At 48.2% G+C, this 22,662-nt stretch overlaps 1 protein-coding gene across 7 annotated transcripts; it reads right to left on the minus strand.

The window, feature by feature from the left end:
- Positions 1-153: 153 nt before the first annotated feature.
- Positions 154-19,117, minus strand: CAMTA2 (calmodulin binding transcription activator 2). Of its 7 annotated transcripts, none has more exons than XM_036766808.1 (23): positions 19,035-19,117; positions 17,359-17,456; positions 17,099-17,202; positions 14,941-15,008; positions 14,724-14,859; positions 14,103-14,174; positions 13,667-13,820; positions 13,171-13,305; positions 11,751-12,655; positions 11,267-11,393; positions 9,864-9,998; positions 7,724-7,839; positions 6,880-7,064; positions 6,401-6,479; positions 5,942-6,164; positions 5,298-5,620; positions 3,835-4,031; positions 3,363-3,546; positions 2,535-2,606; positions 2,422-2,442; positions 1,810-2,006; positions 1,473-1,547; positions 154-967 (listed from the first exon to the last, which is right to left on the minus strand). In XM_036766808.1, the coding sequence occupies exons 2-23, from the start codon at positions 17,387-17,389 to the stop codon at positions 904-906; spliced, it is 3,603 nt and encodes a 1,200-aa protein (XP_036622703.1). In that variant the 5' UTR covers positions 17,390-17,456; positions 19,035-19,117; the 3' UTR covers positions 154-903. The 7 variants fall into 7 exon arrangements, with proteins under 7 accessions (XP_036622703.1, XP_036622702.1, XP_036622707.1 ...); XM_036766807.1 differs by having other exon boundaries at positions 3,363-3,549; XM_036766812.1 differs by lacking the exon at positions 13,171-13,305.
- Positions 19,118-22,662: the final 3,545 nt, after the last annotated feature.

A 22,662-nucleotide genomic window follows, 5' to 3' on the forward strand; every position in this document is an offset into this window, starting at 1 on the left:
GGTTTCCGATCCAGCTCCCGACCCTTCCTTCTGGGGGGGCACCCTGGCAGCCGCCACCCCCGACTCCCCCAGTTCGTAAGTTACACCGATGTGCACTGGTTGGTAGAGGCCCGGTCCTGTCCCCCGCCCCCAAACAAAAGCAGGAGTCGGACGGTTGCGGCGATGTTTTAATGGCAAGTTGTACAAACCGAGCCCATGCACACTTAGAAACAGTGACACATCTGGGCAGTGGGGTGGAGACTAGGAGACACCCCCCTCACCCATTTTGAAGCCGGGGTGCGGGAGCGATTGGCCCATGCACCGCCACCCCTATCCCTCGCAGTTCCGTACGATGCTCCCGCGCACACCGGTTATTTACACCTCTCCCGTTCTCCCTTTCTACCCCATCAGTAGGGGGGAGGGAGAGGAGGGGGCAGAAAGAGAACGAGTCCGGATACAGAAGTGGCAGGGCGGGCGCCGACACAAGGAGTCATGCCTAGACTTCTCCAGGGATCAGAAGTGTGAGTGACGGCAGAAACACGGCAGACAGACGGACGGAAGGTCCAAGAAGCAGATGCGGAAATGGGAAACTGGGAGAGCCTTTCAGAGGCGGACTGTGGAAAGAAACAGGTGAGGCAGGCAGGCAAAGCAGCAGGGCGTGACGGAGCGCAGCTGGAGACTGGGTGTAGGTCAGACCAGAGGCCAAGGCCAATAAAAATGGGGGAAGGAGAAGGCCAGAGAGACAGGAATACTGGGAGAAGGTGGGGAAACAAGACTTCAGAGAGGGTGACAGGAGAGTCCTACAGAGAGGACAGGCTCCACGGAGTCTTGGAGGGAAGCTGTCTCCTATTCCAACAAGGGATATTATCCCTGTAAACACACCATCTCCCCCGCCCCCCCCCCCCCCATGGTGGTGGTGGGCCATCAGGTGGCCAGCTCAGGTTGGGAGAGACCTTCTAGTTCCTGGCTCTGCTTCAATTCCTTCATCCTGTGGGGGAGAGATAAAAAGAGGCCAAGTAGTAAAACGGTCTTGGAAGGAAACGATTTTTGACTAATAGAGAAATGTTTTGCATGACTACACATGCATAAGCTATATCGAATTGCTTGCCTTCTCTTTTTTTAAAAAAATTTTTTTGGAGGGGGGGGAAGGCAGAGCAATTGGGGTTAAGTGACTTGCCCAAGGTCACACAGCTAGTAAGTGTGTCAAGTGTCTGAGGCCGGATTTTAACTCAGGTCCTCCTGACTCTAGGACCGGTGCTCCACTCACTTTGCCACCTAGCTGCCCCAAATTGCTTGCCTCCTCAATGGGGGGTGGGGGAGAGGGGTGGGGAAGGAGGAAGGGAGAGAATGTGGAACTCAAAAGTTTTAAAAATGGATGTTAAAATTTGTTATTACATGTAACTGCAGAAAAATAAAATACTAAATATTTTTTAAAAGAAGGCAACAATTGGGGGAATCAAGGGGCAAAGAGGTAGTTGAGGAGGGCCAGGCACCTGTGTTGACAGCGCCTCAGGAAACGCATAATTTTCCGAGCTGCCTGGTCCTGCTTCTTGGTGAGGAAGGAGCCTCTGGAAAGAGAGAGAAGGGGAAGCTAACAAGCTAATGGAGAATATACATATTCCTCTTCAATACCGCCTGAGAAAACTGGACAGGAAAGGGGAAGTCAAGACAGTGAGAGCATAGACAGCCCAACGCAGTGAAATTTTAGGTGTAAGGAAGACAAGGTTTCTGACTACCGTGGGGGGAAGAGGAAAGTTGGGTGTACACTGTAAGACAGCAGTTTTGTGTGGAGTCTGGGACCCATCATGACCGAGGGGCTCAGGAGCCTACTTGCTACGGGGAGGCAGAGGGCCTGAGGGCCCAGGAGGCCGGTGGCAGGGTCCAGGTCGGCATCGGTAAGAACGGTAGTGTTGTTGAATTAGCACGGCTGCCCGTCGACTCTGCTGAAATCGCTTCTGCTCATAGTAACTTCGGAATTTGCTCTGGATCAGGATGGCTGCTTGGGTCATCTTCTTATAGAGTGCAAACTGGAGGACAGAATTCAGGAGGTGGAGACGAAACATGACCGAGAGACAGCAACATTGGGGCAGAGAGACAAATAACTCACATTTTTATGAAGTTCTAAGGTTTGAAAAGCACCTTCCTCAAAACCACCCTGAAGTATTTAGTGTAGACATTATCCCCATTTTACAGCAGGAAGAAACTGAGATTGTGAAGTTGTAATTGTACAGCTACTAAGTATTTGAGGCAGTATAGGAATCCATTGCAGTCCACACCTATTGTATTTACAATACAATGAGTATTGTAATGATGAGTCTCCAAAAAGGCAGAGAACCTAGAGGTCTGTTCTCAAGCCAAGATGGATGCAGGCCTCTGTGTGAGAAGAGACCCATCCTTCTTCTGACATATGTGTCCCTTACTCCCAAATACTCCCTTAGTTACCTTAAGTGCAATCCACGTTAGCTTGTGGGAAGAGAAGTGGAGTTAGAGCCAAACTAAGCTAGAGAGGGGTAGGGGAAGCAGTGTGTATTTGGAGGTGGGGCAGTATGTCTTACCTGCTTGTACTTTCGGTAACAGCGCTGGATCACAGCTGCTGCCATCTCCTGCTGCTCCTTTAGTCGACGGCCCTTGGGGGTGGGTGGAGCAGGGGAAACTTGAAGACCTTCTGTCCCTAACATTTCCCCACTGGGACAGGGTCATCTTATCCCTAAGATCATGGTTCCCCACAACATTTAACCTTCACAGACCTGTCCTGTGGTCCTCGTGATCCTTGACTCCTTGGCATGGCCTGTGTCTGGAACCTAATTATTCTACCATAGCAACCATGGGCTCTAACATGACCTTCCCAACTTCTGACTCTAGACCCCACCTAAGACCAGTCCCGCTGAGTTGCATGGGCCTACAGACCAAATACGCACTTTACCACTTGCTGATAATCACGATCACAATGGTTCTCCTCCACTGGCTTTTTTTTGAATACTGTCTTTTCCTATGCAGAAGCTATGCCCTTCAGAAATTTCACATCTCCTGGGGCTTTGTCATTCCAGCTTTCAGAATAATGTAATCTTGCTATGGGGATTAGTGCTAGGGTTGGTGTTGAATGTAGAGTTGGCTCTCAGGGCCCACACTTGAAATGCCTCTCTTCCCTTTTATTTACTGCTGCTCCATATACTAAGTACCCTCCTACTTAGTTACCTTAGTCATACATTCCCAGTGACCATATCTCACCACACCCCATCATGTCAGACATCACCTAGTATTCTTTAGAGCCCACAGGATAATTAATGATCAAAGTGCTCCTATCTGCCTCTCCCCTATGTCTTCAACCCAAACACTGTGACCCGTGCACCCCTTCTGGTTCTATCCCCCCATTTCGCCCCAACCTTGTACTTGCGGAAGGGAGTCTGGATGACACGACCCGCTTCATAAAGTTCCCGCTGCTCATGATCAGACAGTGTCAGCAGTGCAAAGTCACTTTCCATCTTCCCATTGGCTGAAGCCCCAAGGAACTCTGCCCAAGATGGGGCAGGGGGAGCAGCCAGGCGACCCTGATCAAAGGGCAGCTCGCTGCTTCAGGGAGAGGAGGAAGAAGGGTATCAGATTGGGGCCCACCTCTTCTTTGTTCTCACCACAGGGCTTTCTGTGGAGAGATGCTGCCTGATCACTGAGTTTTAAAGAGCTATTATTCCTTTTCAGGAGTCCAGAACTGTGGGCAAGGTCTTAATTGGGCGCTTTTCTAGAGTGGACACCAGAGATTACATCTGCTCCACCCAAAGTCCCTGGGACACAGCCTGGTGGTCCCCTTTGTCCAATTTTAAGGAAAATGGTCAGAGGACCCACCCTGAGTGCAGTCACCTGTGCTGGGTGAGGCTAGGGAGGTGATCCACATTCTCCAGGTAACTAGCCAGCCAGGACATAGTCTCACTGAGCCCCATGGGTCCAGTCTGTTCTTGAAGAGGGCCTCTAGCCTCAGGGACACTTCCAAAGTCTTCCTGTTTAATCCGTTCTGGTGTTGCCTCAACAATCTGTTTGGCCAAGGAGATCATGTCCACCTAGTGGAAAACATGAAAGATCCCACCCATCAGCTCCTCATCCTGCCTTATAAATGAATGAGCCCTGATCCTATCTCCAAGCCTTTCCTTTTCCCTGCCGTTGGCTGAAGCTCCACTAGGCCTTTCCTTCTAATTCCTTTATTTCTCTGATCATGCTAGAATATTTACTGAGTTACTGTTATAGCACAGTGCTAGGTGGCTTGGCAGATAGAGTGTTGGGCCTGGACTCAGGAATACCTGAGTTCAAATCCAGCCTCAGACACTTACTAGCTGTGTGACTCTGGGCAAGTCACTTAACCTCTATTTGTCTTAATCTACTGGAAAAGGAAATGGCAAACCACTCCAGTATCTTTGCCAGGAAAAGCCCATGGACAGCATTAGCGTGCTGTGGTCCACAGAGTAACAAAAGGTAGGACAAGAATGGCACTAAGAATGGACAAGCAGGCACTAAGTGGAAGACAAAAAGAGAAAGTTCTCTGCCCTTGAGGGATTTATAATCTTCCTGCAGAGACAATACATTGTAAGAATGAAGTCCAAACTCCTTAGCCTAGTATTAATGACTCCAAACTGCCTCCCCGTCCGCTACCTACTCCTCCCCTTCACTCCAGTCAAATTTGTCCATTCATTACTCCGTATTTATTGCTGCCTTTGCTCTTACTGTCTTCCTGTCTTAAATTGTTGTTCCCTTCCTCTTCCCTTAAGTCTAATCCTTCTTTAAAGGTTCAGCTCCAGTTCTACCATATCCTCTAGAAAGCCTTCCTTAGCCTTCCCTTGATGACTGCTCTCTCCCGTAAATTCACTGTCAATATGTCACGTGTGACACTAAGCATACACTACCTTTCTTTTATTTAACTTACCTTCTTTCATTTTTTTATGTATACGCCCTTCCCAATTAGACTAGAACACCTCATGGGTAAGGCTGTGTCTTATAACAAAACATAGCACAATACATAGGATACTAAATAAATGTTTGTCAACAATGATGAGACAAATGAAAAATCTATTCTTTCATTCTCAAGAGTTTACAAGCTCTTATTGTGAGCCCACCACTGTTCCTTACTGAGGGGAAAGGCTCCAGGAACTGAAAACACATGGGTCAACTTTGTCCACCTCAACGCCTTCCAGGTCCAAACCACGCCAGAAGGGGAGCTCTTGGTCCCTTTAGAGATATTCCCAATTTTCCCTGCTTTATCTAACCCCGTCTCCTTTACCCTCATTCACACATACCCCTAAATCCTCATTCCCCAGACTCAGTTTGCTAAATACCTGTATCTCGTCCACAGCCTGATGGCAATCGGCTCCCTTTGAATTGGCCCCATAACCCTGGACTGGAGCCTCTACTGTGGAGTCCTCACTCACAGAGGGGGGTGAGGGAAGCCCCTTGGGGTTACTGGCCTTACAGTCCATGAGTAGGCTAGGAGCCTCAGAGAGACTATGAGGAGACTGGCCTGGCTGTGTCACCTCAGTGCCTCCCTCAGAAGTAGGCAGAGAAGCAGGTGGGGGACTGCTGTCGGGGGCAGTAGAGTAGGCCGAAGTGACAGAGAATGTGCCATCTGACAGCTCTGAAGGTGAGGAGACACTGCTCAGACCTAGAAGGATGGAAGGAAAGGATTCAGCAATTCAAAAAGCATTTATGATCAAGGAAGGTGCTATCCAAGGTGGTCTTGCTAGTTTCCTCCTATATCTTTTAGCCCTTCTCATGCCCACACCCCACTCCTCCTTCCTATTTCTATGCCACCCCTTGTCTCCTACCTTCTTTCTTTCACTTTCTAGCCTTCTGGCTGCATTTGTTTCCCCCAGTCATCCTATCTTTCTTCCTCTAAGCTGCTCCCTGCCCCAAGGTTTCCTCCCCTCTCACATTTCTCAATTCCATTCTTTTTTGCTCTCCTGTTCTCTGGCAACATCCTCACCAGTGTCAGGGCTGGCAGAGGGTGGTGAAGGGGCAGGCAGGGGCTCAACTGAAGCTTCCTGTCTCTGTAGCTCTTCTAGGCATCGGGCAAGTTGTACATGCCCCCGGGAATGTGCCACAGCCAGGGGTAGTCGGCCCAGCGAATCAGGGATGTTCAGTGCCTGGCGGTTCCATCGGAAAAGGAGCACAGCAGCTTCTAGGTGTCCTAGGGCACAGGCCCACATCTAGAGAAGGGAGGGTTTAAGATGGAAGAACACACTGTAAGGGCTGGACAGAAATACCTTTATCCTCCTAGGAACTCAACCATTCAGTCCATGACTCTATTTCTATATCCCTCTGCCCCTCTTCCCCTCAAAGGACTTAGGCCTTCCAAACCCCACAGCTTCACGATTTCCCCTCTTCCCACAAACCTACCCCAATTTCAGTAGCCACTGAGGGACCAGGAATCTGGTCTCCTTACCAAAGGAGTACAGGAGAAATGATCCACATTAAGTGGATCCACCTCTTGCTCCAGGTCCAGGCTTTGGGCCTCCATAGTCCTGGAGGGGTGGCAAGAGAAGAAGGGCGATAAGGGAAGCTAATCAGAGCACAAGAGGGTAGGTACAGGTTGAGGTTGGACTAAGAGGGGCAGACATCAAGGAGACAAGGGACCAGAGGTCAAGACATCTAGAAGGGCAAGTCAGTGGGCAAAGGGTGTGGGTGGGGTCAAGAAACCTTAAGAGATTAACAGGTTATGGAGTACTTAAGCCTAGGAGACAAGGACTAAGGGCATCTACAGTCTCTCAGTTCCCAATTTCTAACCTTTCTTCAATCCCATCTTGCTCAGCTATAATAACCCTGCCCCCCACTTCATTAACTCTTTCTGATCCTGGATCTACTACTCTGGCTCTCCACCTTCCAACCCACTCCCAACCCTTTCCCTTCCCAACCTGTACTCACCTCCACTGGCTCAGGGTCTCAATGAGACGGGCATAGCCCTGGGCTGCTGCCAGGTGAAGGAGACTCATACCCCGGAAGGGTCCCCCGTGAACCAGGTGATCAGGGCCCCGCCAGCCATAACGAGGGATCATACGTTCTACTAGGACCACCACACGGGCCTCAAACCCAGGCCCCGGGACACCTCCCTGTAATACACACACCCTCATCCAAGGGCCTAGATTTTGGTCCCATGGCTTCTGCTGACCTTAGGGGCCCAGGTGTTTGGTCTTCCAGCTGCCAGCTATCTATCTGAGTGCTTACTAACCCTGCCTCTTGAATCAGGCCCCCCAAACATCCTCTCCCATAATCCTCAAACGGCCCTAATGCAACTGTCTGATCCCATTCACCTACTGAGACCCAGACCCTCTTCTTCCTCCATTTTCTAATTCTGTCCTCAGTCTCCACTTCCCTCTAGAAACCAGGCCTCTGTCTCTTAGTTCTCTCCAGACCGTTCTGGTCAGACATCTAAGTGTCCTTGTCCCTAAAACAGCGCCACACAGTTCACTGGTATAAATCAAGACCCCCAGATCTTTGAAGAGCCCCCCATTACCTTCCCCGGTTTCTCCCCCTTTCTAGACCAGAAAGTTTGAGGAGCAGGCATGCCAAGATGGCACCCAGAACAGCTACCCTTGGGAAAGGAGAAGGTAGTGTTGGGAGACATGGTGTATCAGGAAGAGGAGAGGGGCACCAGGCTAAAGAGGTCAGAAGATGCAGAGGAAGGAAGGAAAGTAAGGTGGATCAAACACCACAGCTGTTTGCTTAGGGAAGGTGCAACAAACATTCCACCTTCCCTCTCTCCAAATACCTGTACTGGGCGAGGGTCACAACCTGGGGGAGGAGCCTGTCCAGCTGCTGCCATCTCTGCCATCCGTTTTTCCATCTGCTCTAGTCGCTCCAGTATGGACATCCGGAACTGGTTGTCTTGTAGGAGAAAAGGGTAAGAGATTGAGTTGGGAAAGGATGTGAACAACCTTCCAAATACCAGATACAAGAAGTATTCCAAGATCTAGGAGGAACAGGATACCCAAGAAGGAAAGATACCTCCAAAAACCCGAACCAGGGACCCTGAAAATCAGTTTATGTGATAATACAGAGAGAATGGCAAAGGGTTGGGTAATGGGTCTTGGAAATCTCTCCTGCTTTCTTCAGAACAGTTCCTCCTTTATGCGTCCTCTCTCGGAGGTTCTCTATCTCTTCTCCTTGCCCCCAACACTACCTCTGCCTCCACAGTGAGGCCTGGTAACTCCAGAGTCTCTCCTCTTCAGTTACTGCTTCCCTCAAGAGGCCTTGGAGAGTCATTTAAAACAACCCTGCCCTTGTGGGGGGTGAGGGTACGGAGGGGGAAAGCTGAGTACGGTTGTGCTTGACATGGCAGGGAAGGGACAGGTGAAGGAGGGTGTTGACAAGAGGTAAGATGGACAGAAACTTAATATGAGAAGGGGCAGGAAACAAAGATCCAATGAGATTTGAAGATACAATGACAGAGGGGAAGAACTGTTAGGAGAAAATTGAGGGGAAAACACACAAACATGAAGAAAGGAAGGAGTTAATAACTCAGGATCTCAGGTTCATACAATCTAGAGCTAAAAGGGACCTCGGGGCCACCTAGACCAGCTTCAGTTTGCAGATGAGGAAACTAAGTGACTTGCCCAAGGTCACACAGGTGTCAGAGAGGTAGAACTTGAACCTTGAGTCCAAAGCCAGTGCTTCAGATACAGAAATTCCCAAGACTTATAACATTGAGAATTTCACCAGAAAAATTCCACCAGAAAAAAATTGTCAGAATGGGACACAAACGCTGATGGGTTGTTAAAAGCACGTTCATAAAAAATTTTCTTCACACCAATGCTCTTAGGTACACAATGTACCTAAGGTACAAAATTCTTATTTTACAAAGAAGAAAAAAGGCCCAACATCACACAGCTGTTACATGGATGATCTGGGACTTGAGGCCACATCTCCAGACTTCAGGCCCACCGCTGTTCACTGCACTACATTATAGCTTCCTTTTGCCATAAGCAGGGCTGAAGAGGGAAAAAGAGATGTGGAAAAAGCACCAAGACAAAGAATGACAAAGGAACTACGAAAAACTATGAGGGAAGACAGATAGTCCAAGCATTAGACTCCAAGGAAGAAAGTTCTGCAGACAGGAATAGCCAAAACCCAGAGAGGGAAACAGAAAAAGTCCCAGGGTTTAGAGATGGAGTCTAAGAAATCTAGGAAAGAACAGGTGGAGAAGAAGCCAGCTATAGATCAAGAAAAAACTAGAACTAGGCCCTGGACACGACTAGAAAGCCGGAAGCTAGAGGACTCTGCCAAAGTGATTTTCTTAAGCACCGGTCTAACATTCCTCCCCACCCCCAAAAACTCAATAAACACTAGCGGCTCCTTATCACTTTCTGGATCAAATATAAAATCCTCTACTTGGTGTTCAAAACCCTTCATAACCAAGCCGCCTGTCCCATCTTTCCAGTCTTCTTACACCTTACTCCCCACCTACAAGGGGGAGGGCAGGGCAATTGGGGTTAAATGACTTGCCCAAGGGACACTTTTCAATCCAGTGATAACGGGCCTCCTCCCTCTTCCTGGAGCAAGACGCTCCATCTCTCAACTCTGGGCATTTCCACAGACTGTCTCCCACGCCCGGAGTCATCTCCCTCTTCACTTCCTTCAAGTTCCAACTCTAATCCCGCCTTCTAGAGAAGCCTTTCCCAAGCCCTCTCAATTCTAGTGTTTTCCTACTTATCCTGTATACAGCTTGTTTGTCTATTTCCCCCGTTAGGTTGTGAGCTTTGTAATCCCAGGGCTTAGCATAGTGTGCGGCATCTAGCGGCTGCTTACTGACTGGCAGACTAGATACCCAACCAAATCCCTGAAAGAAATAGGAACCAACAGTAAGGAGAGAGAAGTGAAGTACAGGGGTTACGGGCAGGCTAGGTACTCACCATCTAAGGACAGCCAGTCGAGTTGGGTGCTGGGAAGAGCTAAAAAACGGCGGGCACGGTACTCAAAGAGCACCGAGGCAGAGAGCGGGCCCTCTTCTCCTGCCACCTGAAGAGACACCAACCCTGCCTCGTGAGCTAGGGTAGACAAAAGAGGAGGGAGAAGAATGTCAGCTTCTCTTATTGAGGTAACCCCTGCCAGCACCCAGAGACCTAGATCAACGTCCTGAGGCCTTATCCTACCCATACTCTTCCCTCTGCCTTTCCCAGAGGCCCCAGCAAACCTGGATGTTAGGAGAAATGTACTCCTTGGCAATGGTGACTCCAAGTCTTTGACCAGGTATTGCCTGAACTCTCTGATACACCTTGACTGGTAAAGACATCCTACTATTCTCTCCCTCCGCTCCCATCCAACTTCACTAGAGATTAGTAGATAAAGTTTCCAAGAAGTGGAGTCTAGTTTTGCAAATGACCTGGTGATTCTCACGGCCCTTTGAGTGTGTAACTAAGGTCTTGATCGCCTGTCTAGACTAGAAGGTAAGAAAGCCCAGTTCTACTCTTTTTATCCCCAAGCCTCCCAACTCACAAGGTGGTGGTGTTGGCAAGGGTGGAATACCACATACAACAAAGCCTGTTGAGGCAGGTCCTATGATTCCTGGATTGTTTTCGAGACCCCATCTTCCTATTCATCAGGGGTAAAACCTTTGATGCTTTTCTCTGATCCTGGTTGATAGGCGTGTTAGGATAGGGTAGAAATGTTTCTTGGCAATGGGATCTGGGCTATGAGGCCAGGGTTCATTTTAGCATGCTGGGATGAAAGTCAGTATTAATAACAGTGGCTCACATCTACATAGTGCTTTATAGACTGCAAAGCACAACAATCATGTGAGGTTTGAGTGGCAAGAATCATTTATATTTTACAAAAGAGGAAATCACTTGCCTACGATCATAAAACTAGTAAGTGGTAGAGCTAGGACTCGAGTCTTTTGCACTATCCCTTTCTGTCTCTAAGCACCCTAGACCTCATCTCTCTTTTTCTACCCCTTAACTCCATAGATGCACAAAGCTAGGAACAGTCTTAGAGACCAGACAATACAAAATGAGGTTCAGATAAGTAAGTTAAATTGCTTGGCTAAGGCACACAGTAAATAAGAACAGCTGAGACTAGAAGCCAAGTTTTTTAACTCCAAGTTCAGGATTCCTTCCATTGCTCCATACTGCCTCCTTAGTCCTGGCTACTTTGGAGAAAAGGACAGAGACTAATTTCACGTATAACCTTGGTGACCTTCTGGCTTTCCCCATATTAAGTCTCCAGCCTCCAAGCTCTAATGGTGAAGCTCCTGATAAGGTATCTGGAGACTATCCCACCCTGACCTGTCTGATCCATACTTCCCACTCCTCCATACCAGGACAGTAGCAGCGCAGGACACCAGACTGGACAAGTGAGGCTGGCACAAGGATGTGGTCGAAGACACAAGAATAACGCTCTGAGACCTCTGTCCAAGGACCTGTGATCAATACCTTGACCCCACCCTGTGAACAAGCAAATATTCCCATCTAAACACAGAGTCACCAGAGAATGAGAGTGCCCTCTGAATAATATACAGGATGTCCCAAAAGTCTTAATGCAATTTTAATCTATTTAAGTTCAAAACTGCAGTAAGACTTTTGGGATACCCTGTATGTATTAAGGTAATTAAGGGAGAAAAAGCATGGAAAACAAGATAGACCATATGCCATAAAAATCTGAGGGAAGTTAAGGAATCTAGATCATAGACTACAGGGCTACGGTTCCTGTGGAAACTTAGGTTTGGGTGACCGAGGGGCTAGGCTCAGGGTGGGAATGGGGCAGCGAGTAATGAGGAGGAATGATAAACGAATGAGACTCACCTCTGGGTAGGACCACTCAGGAGAGAAGTCAGTGATAATGCTAAGAGCTGGAGGGCCGGGAGCCCCTGGAGCCTCCTCACTGATCAGGTCCCCCATGAGGTCTGGGAAGGAAGACAAGCTGAAAGTCTCTAGTTCGCTGGTCCCCCCTGGTCCTCCAAACAGCCCTTCACCTCTTCCAGGCCGGGCTGATGACTCCATGGATGGGGATGAGGAGACTGTAGCATGCCCAGTTCCCTCCCCACTTGCATCATCTCGGATAAAGAATCGGTTCCCTTCTCTTCCTTCCCCAGGCTTGGGAGTAGTCCCTTGGTCTGATGCCACAGGCTCCAGAGCAGCAGCAGGTTCCAGGGCTGGGCAAGGTGTTCTGGCTGTCTCTGCCTCAGGGAAATCAGGACTCACCCCCAGCCCACCTCCATAAGTCTGGCCTTGACTGGGATTGTTGAAAAATCGATCAGGATCAAAGGCAGGACTGGGAGGGCCAGGTGGGGCAGGAGGCTGAGGGCCTAGGACCAGGGCCAGGCCCAGGGAGGGCCCAAACTCAGGCTGAGGAGTCAAGTGCCTGCTGGGAGTTAAACCCCCAGTGAGCTGCTCCAAACCTGTCAGGAGGAGGAGAGCAGGTCCCGCCCTGGGCAGCCCTCCTGGAGTTACTGGAGGTCTAGGGCTAATTTCAGGGGGCTCAACAAAGCCAGAAGAAGAGGAAGAAGAGGAGGAAGAGGAGGAAGAGGGTGAGGTATCAACCTTGGGAAGCTCAGGGGGTTCAGTAAGGGGTGGGAAAGCCTGTGGAAGGGGTTCAGGGGGTCTTGGAGGTGGGATTGGGGGTATGGCCAAGGTCCGAGGCTCAATTTTAGGGGAGATGATTCGGTGCTTGGTATTGCTGCATTTGTGGGGAAGGCTCCCTGTGGAACCTGTAGTGAAGAATGGGGTAGGGAAGAAAGAGAAGGAGTAGAGTAAGACAACTTTCCAATTTTTTTCCAGTGGAGATTTTCTATCCATTAGGACCCCGATATACATAGATGTGTAATAATGACTGGCCATTGGGGGGAAGCAGAGATGCCACAAATTCTGGCTGGACAGGCACTGCAAGGAGAAGAGCACAGGGGAATTGCAAGGTTGCCAGGGGAAAAGAAACAGGCTGGTGGAGAGAAAGAAAAAGGCAGTGAGCTGATGCTTATGCATGAATGGTGCACAGAGACTGGGGATCACGAAGATAAATGACAGAGTGACAAACTGGCCAAAAGCCTGGGAAGGCATTTCCTGAAGAAAAGGTGGGCTTAGAGAAGTCCTCAGTCCCACTGGACTATTAGGAAACAATGTGCAAAATATATGTAAATTAGCATGCAAACAAATATAAAGGGTGTTTGTGTCCCCGGTGGGGAATAGAACTCAGAGTCAGAGGGAGCCCTTGGGTCCCGTCACTAACCGAGCCCTCCGCTGCAGAGGCAGGCATGGGTACGGGGCAGGGGCTTGGCCTGGTGGGTATCCAGAATCTGCTGCACCAGCTGTTCCACTGATAACTCACCTGCCCCATTCCCACAGCTCCATTTGATGCCATGAACTGAAAAGGGGAGGAGGGAGGGCCTGCTGTGTGAACCTAAGAAAATCCAGCCCCTAAACTCCCCTTGTTGTCCCTCTCTCCCTCACTGGACTACAACTCCCATGATACCATGGGACTAGTAGCCTGGGAAAAGGTAGCTGTTCCGAGCATTCCTGGGATATGTAGTCCATTTCTTTCCTTTAACTCCCACCACTTCTGCAATACAAGGCCTTGAGAATCCACCAGCACTTCAGCTCCTAGCAGCATCAGGGATCAAACCTCCTTACTAGCTAGGGAGAGCTGGTCACTCCTGAGGCACCTGGGAATAGTCTTGGCTTCTGTGAGAGCGCCCTGAGACCCACTTTTACTCTGGGGTTCTTACACATGGGCTTCAGCTGCCCCACCAGCTCTTCCCTGGACCACTTGAGCCATTCCCTTCGATCGCTGCTGATGGAACAAAGGATGGGGCCGCAGCCCTTCCCACAGTCTTCCAGGGCGGGGACATTCAGGTAGTGCACAAGGACGATGTCAGGGTTCTGAGGGCAGCAATGGTAGACACAGGGTGCCAGTGGACACTGGGACCTAGATGTTCCGCCCCATGATACTTAGTTCCCTTCCCAGAATTCTGTTCTCCTCCACCTCCCCCAGAAACCTCTTCAGCTCTTACACCTCCCTCATAAACTTCCATTCCTCCCAGATGCCCAGGTGCTTGGCCTCCTTAGTCCATGACCCTCTTTCCTCTAACTCAAATTCTTTCCTCTCCTCTCTTCACTCCCTCCTAACTGCCCAAGAATCTGACTCCCCAATCCCCTCAATACCTGTAGCAGCCAGTAGCAGCGACGATGGAATGTGGGAACAATGGAGGAGTGAACGTAGCAGCCGTAGAGACACTGCCAAGAGATAGTTGGAGGGGAAGGCTGCTTCCCACTTCTTCTCTTTAGTCCCTTTCAAATGACTTCTCTCTCCCATGAGACCTGCCCCCCCCTGCCCCCATGAACCTAGGTTCCCCCTAAATCCAAATGATACAGAGTCAAACAAGTGAAGAAAAAAAAGAAGGGGATGAGGTATTCAGGACTTTCAAAGTGGAACCTCCTAGGAACACCCATGAAATAGGTATTGGGACACTGAGAATAGGGGGGTTACAAAAGCTGAAGTTGGGACTCAGGCCATAGACAAGGATTTCTAATGAAGGTGTCAGAGAAGCTAGGAGACTGGACAGAGGAGTCCCTGTGAGAAACAAAGGCCCAAACAGCTGGGTTACTGAAGGAAATGGGGAACCAGTCTGCTTCCCAAGAGGTGAGATGTTGACCTAAGACTGTGGCGGGGAGGGGTGATTATAGCAACACTTCAATTCTAGGAAATGAGCCTGGGAATGAGTGATTAGATTAAAATCTAGAGACAGGAGAACCGGACACCAAACTCTAAGGGGCTTCCCCTACCTCCATGCCCTGCACCTTCAGTTTCATGTGGTCCTCTCGAGTGGTTTTTCCATCCTTCCGCTTCTTCCAGCAGTAGCCATCCTTGCGGTACTTTACCTTCTTGCGATTATAGAGGATGATGGAGCCATTCTGAGGCCTGGGGAAGTATAGAAGAAGATAAAGCAGGCTCTGGGATCCTGTATCCTTAGCCTTAACACCCTCCTCCAATTTCCCTTACCTGGTCTTGGGGGAGCAGGACAGCCACTCGTCATGCTTCTCAAAGGTGATTAAGTAAGAGGCAATCTCCTATGAGGGAAAAAAATGCTCATTCTGTTCTCTTCCCCCTTCTAGTTCTCTCCCCAACCCCCTTATATTATAGCTTTTCTCTCTAAGCTCCTTCCCTTACTTTTCTCCCTGGCATGTCAAAACTCCAAAGGCCTACCAACTGCCAAGTTCTGGATGCTAGAGGGACTATCTCCGGGAATAGGCCCTATTAAGGCCTGATCATCCCTTCCAACTGCCATAAGGAAGCTCAGAGGCTCCATTTTCTCTGACTTGACACAAAGAAATCATGACCCTCCCCCTTTCCTCCAGGAGCCTTTCACATGAGGGCTAAGTGACATTTTCCAAAAGCTGGTTATTCTCCCTGACTCATAAACAGAACAACAACAAAAAATCTGACCTTTTACTTCCACTCTGATCCAACCAGACACTTTCTGTTCCCATTGCCTCCACCTTGGTGAGGTCTTTATTGTCTCAAATTTGGGACTATCGCAATCCTAAAAATTCCTTTCCTGTCATGCCTCCCTTGTTCCATATGTTCAAATGCATTTAAACAGCTTCTCACTGCCTACAACAGGGGTGGGGAACCTTCAGCCTTGAGGCCACACATGGCCCTCTGGGTCCTCAAGTTCGTTCCTTTGACTGAATCCAAACTTCACAGAACAAGGGGGTTTGCCTGGAGGCCACAGGTTCCACACCCCTGGCTTACTGGGTAAAGTCCAAATTCCTTAGCCTTGCAGTCAAGAATTCCTGCTCCCCCTCCCCCCCCAACATATATACTATATTCCCTTAACTTTCCTTTCCAATCTGATCTGCCCTTGTTCTCTACATGACCAACCCTTTACCCTAGCCACACTGTTCCCCACCCAACAAATGTAAAAGAGTCTAGCTTCCAAGCCAACTCGTGATGATCCCTCATTTGTATTGTCCCCATCTTTCCACCCATCTTCTGGGTATCCAACATCAGGTCTTTGAGCCAAATACACCTAAGATTAGCAAAACAAGGTCTTGCCCTATTACCATGGACTCTTATTATACATGGACTCTTAGGCCACCAGGGCCTAATTACCAGTCTGCCACTACAGCTATGTAATTCATTACTCCCTAGGAATCATAATATTAAGCTTAGATCAATTAATAACTATAATGGTTAAAAAAAAGAATGTGGCTAGCACACATAAGGCTTTCTGATAATGTAGCCCATTACCAAAAAACAAAACAAACAAATCCCTAACCTATGCGAATCCTGCCTATCCTTCAAGCGATTTTCTCCTTTCATTTCTCCAGAGTTTAAATTACAGTGAATCTTTGAGTAACTTCATTCTGCATACTTATATCACTAGATAAAACAAAGCTTAATAGTGGCATAAAAAAAAACCCCAAAAGTTTATATTATGTACTGACTTTAATAGAAGGCAAGGGCTATGAAGAAAAAAAATGTAGCAGTCTGTACCCCCAGAAATTTACATTCTATTAAGCCTTAGAGGATACAGAAGCCAGAAGATACTTTTTTTTTTCAGAAGATACTTTAGAGGTCCATCTAGTCCAATCCCATCATTTTACAAATGAAGAAACTGAGGCCAATAAACTCAGAGCCTCTGTCTACAAATGCAGTGTTCTTTTAATTACACCATGTTATCTCTCCCTCACCACAGCCACCCTGTGCCATCTCATAGCACCTACTACCTGTATTATTATTTGGCACTGATCACCTATGGATAGCTCAATTATGTTTTTATACCAAATCAGCCCACTGAACCAATGAAGAGTCACTGAGTTCTTCTACCTTTAAAATACTATATTATTATACCACAGTACTATATTAGATAGTTCAGGGTTTCTGTCCTCAAAGAGCTTATGGCCTAACTATATAACTAAATCTTGTTTCCCCAACTAACTATAAGCTTCTTGAAGAAGCCTGAAGACCATGCTTGATATGGTACCCTGAACGTGGTAGGTGCTCAAATGCTTAACAGTTGTCATGTATGGACACTGAGACACATATACCTGCCAAAAACAAAACAAAACTCCCTTCTTCCTGCCCACCAGGGCCTCCTACATCTAGGACAAAAGCCTTTCCTCCCACCCTTGTCTATTTAGCACCCCTGGGGAACCTCATTTGTGTTCCATCGTAGCCGCTCAGGAGGCAGCAGTGGGCATCTGGGAAGACATTCCAGTAACTTCTTGGGGAGAAAGATCTTCAGGTGATGGCTGTTCTCTGAGAAGAATTGGAAACCAAGGGTCAGTATACTCTTACTAGAGAATGAGAAAAATTAGTCTAGAAGACTGACAAGGTTCTTTTCAACCCTAACATTTTGAAACCTAGTGTATTGGGGTGGTGGGCTCTGGGGGAGGGGGGAAGTACAGAACTCACCAGCAACCTCAGTGGTGTCCTTGTTATTCATGGTGAAGGTAGCTCCAAATGGCAAGGTCACCCTCTGCCTGATGGGCCTGGGGGAGGGGATATATGTCCTGGAAGAAGATAAGGCAGGCTCATACTCAGCATCTCCCCCTCTCCCACCTCACCTAAGAAAGGCTTATAGCCCCTGGAGAAGCTGTGATTCCTGAGAGGGAAGGTTGGGGGTAGAGTGATCTGAAGAATAGCTTGTGGAGGCAGGAGGAAAGAGGGAACTGGAGAAACAGAAAGATTTGTAATGGGAACCAAGCTATATCAGAAAAGGGATAACTTGGAGAATAAGGGGAAGGGAACAAATTCACAGAAAAATAAATTTAGAGCTGGCAAGGACCTCAGAGGTCCAACTCCCTCATTTTCTAGATGAGTTTACGGAGGCCTGGAGAGGCTCGTCACCCTAGTTAGTCAAAGAGTGGATTTCAAACCCAGGTCCTCTGAGTCCAAATCCAGCCCTCCTTCCACTGCAGTGTAGGGGACAGCAACTAAGAATGAGGGGTAAAGGAAATGGAGCCAGAACTGGTTCTTTCACAAGATTGAGAAAGCTGAGAGTAGGCCCGGCTGAGAGTAGATGGGGCTAAGGGACCATATGGCTGTGAGGCAGCAAATGCCCCAAAGAACAGGTTGGGGACCTGAATATTTGAGTCTCTGCAAAGAACAAGGCTTAGGGAGGAGCGCTGGGAGAAGCTGAAGGTAGGACACTTAGAGCATAGAAGGTAAGTCACAAGGTCCAGGCCCTGGGATGCTCCCTGACACTATCCTGTTTTTTTTTTTTTTCCTCCCTTTTGCAGTTCTAAGTGAAGGACCTCATTGAAAGCTTGTTCTAGCCTCCTCCCCTTTTTCTCAACTGTGACTGAGGCCCAGGTGAGCAGCTGGGGCTCCTTCAACCTTCCCCATACTATGCCCCACACTCCAAAAGCTCCTTTCTCTCACACACCCAGGCTAAGGGTTTTGTCCTACCCCATATGGAAATTAAGAAAACATTGCTCCCCCTCCCCCATCCTTTCTCTCAGGTCCTATCTCACTTCCACCAAATTGTCTCCAACCCAAGGCCCAAGCCCTCCCTTTCCTGGGAACAGATGGGAGGCGGCTTGGGATGGCATCTCCGCTTGGAGCTGAGCTGGGGTATCTGAGGAAAGGGGGATGGGGAGATGATGCCCAAGCTGGCTAGGGTCGGAGGGGGATGACAAGCCCAGGTGATGGCAGAATGTGAGAGTGTGTGTTGTGTGTGTGCTCGGGCAGGGGGTGGGGGTGCCATCGCGGGGCACAATCGCAAAGTGCCCGCCAGGTGAGGGCTGGTGCAGATGGGGCCAAAGCTCGGGGTCACGGAGGTTCGCGCCTCCTCTGGGGCGCCCAGGTGCAGCCAGGTGGGGGGGGCGCCCCGGGGCAGGAGGAGGTTCCGGGCCGCAGGTCCCCCAGCACAGGAACCGGGGGGCGGGGAGAGGGAGCCGCTGGGGGCTGTGAAGGAGCGGCGCCCCCTACTGCGGGGGAGGGGGCGGCGGAGGAGGAGGAGGAAGGAGGAAGGGAGTGCAAGGGGCTAGAGGTGGGGCGCCGCGGGGCTAAGCCGCTGGGGCCGGCACGAGCGGACCTGCGCCCCCTGGCGCGGGGTGCGGAGGCCGGCAAGAGGCCAAGGCTCTTACCTCCCGGGGTCCCGCTGGCGGCGGCGGCGGCCATTCTCCCACACACCAAACCCCCCCTCCCAGCGCCGGCTGTGACAGCGGCGTCTGACGTCACCGCGCATGGGGGGGGGGGAAACCTCCGTTTAAGGGCGGGCGCTGTTGCCTAGATCTTTCGCTTTGGGGTTGGGCTGCACGTGCTTCTGCTTGAGTTGGGCCTGGGTTGAGGAGACTAGGGGGAAGGAGGTGAGGAGAGAGCCTCCAGTTCAAGGGCCTGAACCCTTAAGGCCCTGAGAAGCTAGGGGATGGAGACAGCAAAGAAAGCTTCTCCTCCTGCTCTTCTCCAGCGCAGCCTCAGTTTCTTCCACCTTTTTCTTCTTCAGGAAAGGCTTTCCTATGTCAGCCATCCTTACCCTGCCCATCCCCAAACAAAGGTCAAATCAAGTTCAAATTTGTCATGTCTTACCCATTTTAAAAAAATTAATATTTTGATTCAATGTATCATACAAACTTCCACTGTACCCCTAATTGATTTACCCAAAATGTAGACTTTGAAATGGGTGGTTTCCTTCAGGACTCAGCTCAGGCACAACCTTCTGCTTGAGACTTTTCCTGTTCTTCCCCTCTTCCTCCACTCCCCCCAGTCAGGTTCCCTTTGAGGGGGTTTCGTGTACAGGATGTCCCAAGAGTCTTAGTGCAACCCAATGCACCAGGTATGTGTATGTTGCCCAGTTACACTTGTAAGCTTGTGTTTTTGTTTCTAAGCAGCTGCTACATTGTAGACACTTAATAACTGTTGGCCAATTGCCTGCAAATGCAGACATAATCTTGACAGAAAATTGTTACTATATGGACAGAAGTTGTTAATATTACATTAACAATTGTGTTACCTGTCACTCCCTAAATGACCCTAGCACTGTCAGAATGTTAGCATTCCCAGCAATTGGGTTGAGCTTAAGTCCTATCCTGAGATCTTGCCTTGTGGGGGAATCTGCCTCAAGTAGCATGTAGGCCTCTGATGCCCTTGCCCCCTTCCTCTGGGATTCATGGCATGGTGGGCAAAACAACCAAAATGAAGTGGTCTTCTTTGCTCAGATTGCTGAGGACAGCTGGGATTTCATGACCAGGCCTTGCTACCTTCTCCCCTCCTAAAGGTATAAGAAGCTTTTGCATGGATCTTGGAGTTGGGAAATCCACTGGACATCCCCCAGGGTGGCAGGTTTGTTTTCCTTTTTAGAGTTCCATTTCTCAGGATCCATGGCCATGGTAATGTCTAGGTTCCAGGTGTTAGATAATAACTCCCAGAATAGCCCCAAGGATCCTGGATAGTAATTCCTAGGATCATAGTGATAGTCCTACTGAGACTGCGCCGTGAGATATGGAGTGACATAATGTGATATTTACTATGCTATTGTTGGCAAGATGCCTTCTTTGTCTGTTGCTCTATAAAGCAAGTGGGTATTGGTCAGTGAGGGGGGAATCCACAGGAAACCTGTGGGAGAATCTGTGTGTGTGCCTTGACCGGCCCCCATCAAGACTTGAGGGGATTTAGGGTAATGCATGGGCCTGTCTCAATTGACCTCATCGAGACATAAGGGTAATGGCTCCCCCTTCTCACCTGCCCCTGTAAGAAGGCTTGTTATGGAATGCTGTAGGAGTTATGCTCCCATTATCAGCAACCCTTTCTGAGAAGACTAGACTAGAATAAAGTAAGATTATTAACCCCTCTGAAGGTGTCTGCTTGTCTGACCAGATCAAGAGTGAACCTGTTAGAGGCAGGAGTCTGAAAGCTCCAGTGTCTCCTGTGTGTTATCTGTGAAACAGTTTGCTACCCTGTTATCTCAATTAAGGACGCTTTATTCCTCAACTCATGGCTTTGATTTATTTTGGGTCTTGACACACTGAATCCTTAGGACTTTTGGACCTTTCCATCTGTTCTACAGCTGAATTCTCTTATATGTGTTTCCACTCTATCTATTTCTATTCCCAGATACTTCTCCATTCATTCCCATGGAATTTGTAAAGTTGGGGGGGGGAGGGTTGGACTAGCTGGTTTCTAAGGTCCCTTCCATCTCCAGATTTATGATCCTAATAGGTATGGGTAGTATTACCACCATTTTATAATTGAAGAAACTAAAGATCAGAAAGTTTAACTGACTTGTAAGCATCAGAGGTGTGATATGAAGAGATTAACTTGAGTCTTAAGCCCATCACTCTTCTTAGTATTCCTTGTAGTAGTTTCTTTAAAATACAGCAAAATACTCTAAAATACTCAAAAAAAATAAATAAAATGTAGCACTTATTTATGCTAAAAACCACCAAAAAGCATAGGAATGAATGAATTTTTCCTCAATGTGACCAAAAACATTTCTCTAAAACTGAGCTAAAGCTAAAGTTATGTGTAATATAGAAAAGTATTTGCTTTCTCAATACAGGGATAAAACAAGGATGCATATTGTCCTCATTATTATTTGACAAGTTGGCAGAAATCAATGTTCTTTCTAACATAGCAAAAATGGTGATATTACCCAAGTTAGCCCATAGATCTAATCCTATGCTAATCAAATAACCAAGTGGATGCTATATTGAATTAGACGAAAATAATAATTCTTCATACAGAGGAATTACAAAGTCAAGAATACCTAGGGGAATAATGACAGGAGTAGGAAAGAAAGGGGGTTAGCATTGTTATATCTCAAATTATGAAGCTTTTATCAACACTTTATCAACAGTACTAGCTTTAAAAAACAGTGAAGCTGATCGATGGAATAGACAAAGTAACCAAAACTAGGAGGAAACCTATTGCTAACAGTACAGCATGATAAATCTAGGAACACAAAGTATTGGGGGAAGAACTCTATACTACAAGAACTGTGGTGGAAAAAATAGATCATAGTCTAGTGAAAATACATTTAGACTAGCATCTTACACCATGTAAATGAATTCCAGCTGGATAATTGAGCTAAATATAAAGAGTCATATTATGCAAATGGAAGATAATGGAAAGTTATGCCTCCAAAGTAGGGGTGGGGAAAATGAATTTGTAACCAGCTATAGCATAGAGTATGTGAAAATACTACTTCAGTTATGTAATGGGGATAATCAGCTAGCATCCATTCCTATTCTACTCCCATCTTTGGGACCCACTTCTAGTGGGCTACGTGTGAAGCAGAGTGCTGAATGAGTTGGTGCTTTGGGATAGCTGTTTCTTTGTCAGATGAAAGTGGCAAGAGGTGCCTTTCAAAGAAGATTGGCCCTTTAGCCAGGAAGAACCACCCACATAGTAGACTTTAAAGAAAGAAACAACTTTCAACCTTATTTTTCTTTCCTTCTCTTCAGAGATTACCACCCCCCCCTTCTCTCATTCTCTCTCTCTCTTCAATGAAAGGGGGTCAAGAAATCTCTACCCTCAATGTCCATGGCATCAGACTCATACATGGCAATTTGAGTTACTGTTGCCTATAATGAACCTGAACCTGCCTCCCAGGTCCCTGATTACTTCTGCTTTGTATTTCCTTTTTCTGACATGGGTGATCAAACAGCAATCCTGAGATGAATGTTTCTAGCCCTTTGGAATTCAAGAGTCAGAAACTCTTCTCAGTTGATGCTGGCTGCTCTGTAAAAGGTATTTCCAATGGCTACTAGTGTTTCT

The sequence above is a fragment of the Trichosurus vulpecula genome, chromosome 7 (genome assembly GCF_011100635.1).
Source record: "Trichosurus vulpecula isolate mTriVul1 chromosome 7, mTriVul1.pri, whole genome shotgun sequence".
Lineage (NCBI taxonomy): Eukaryota > Metazoa > Chordata > Mammalia > Diprotodontia > Phalangeridae > Trichosurus > Trichosurus vulpecula.

Excerpts from the sequence above, each read along its gene's own strand:
- CAMTA2 (XM_036766807.1), bottom strand. The coding sequence starts at position 17,389 with ATGAATAACAAGGACACCACTGAGGTTGCTG. Across the intron at positions 7,840-9,863 it reads CGACTGGCTGTCCTTAGATG|ACAACCAGTTCCGGATGTCC; the intron begins GTGAGTACCTAG and ends TTCTCCTACAAG. Across the intron at positions 6,165-6,400 it reads ATTTCTCCTGTACTCCTTTG|ATGTGGGCCTGTGCCCTAGG; the intron begins GTAAGGAGACCA and ends TCCCTTCTCTAG.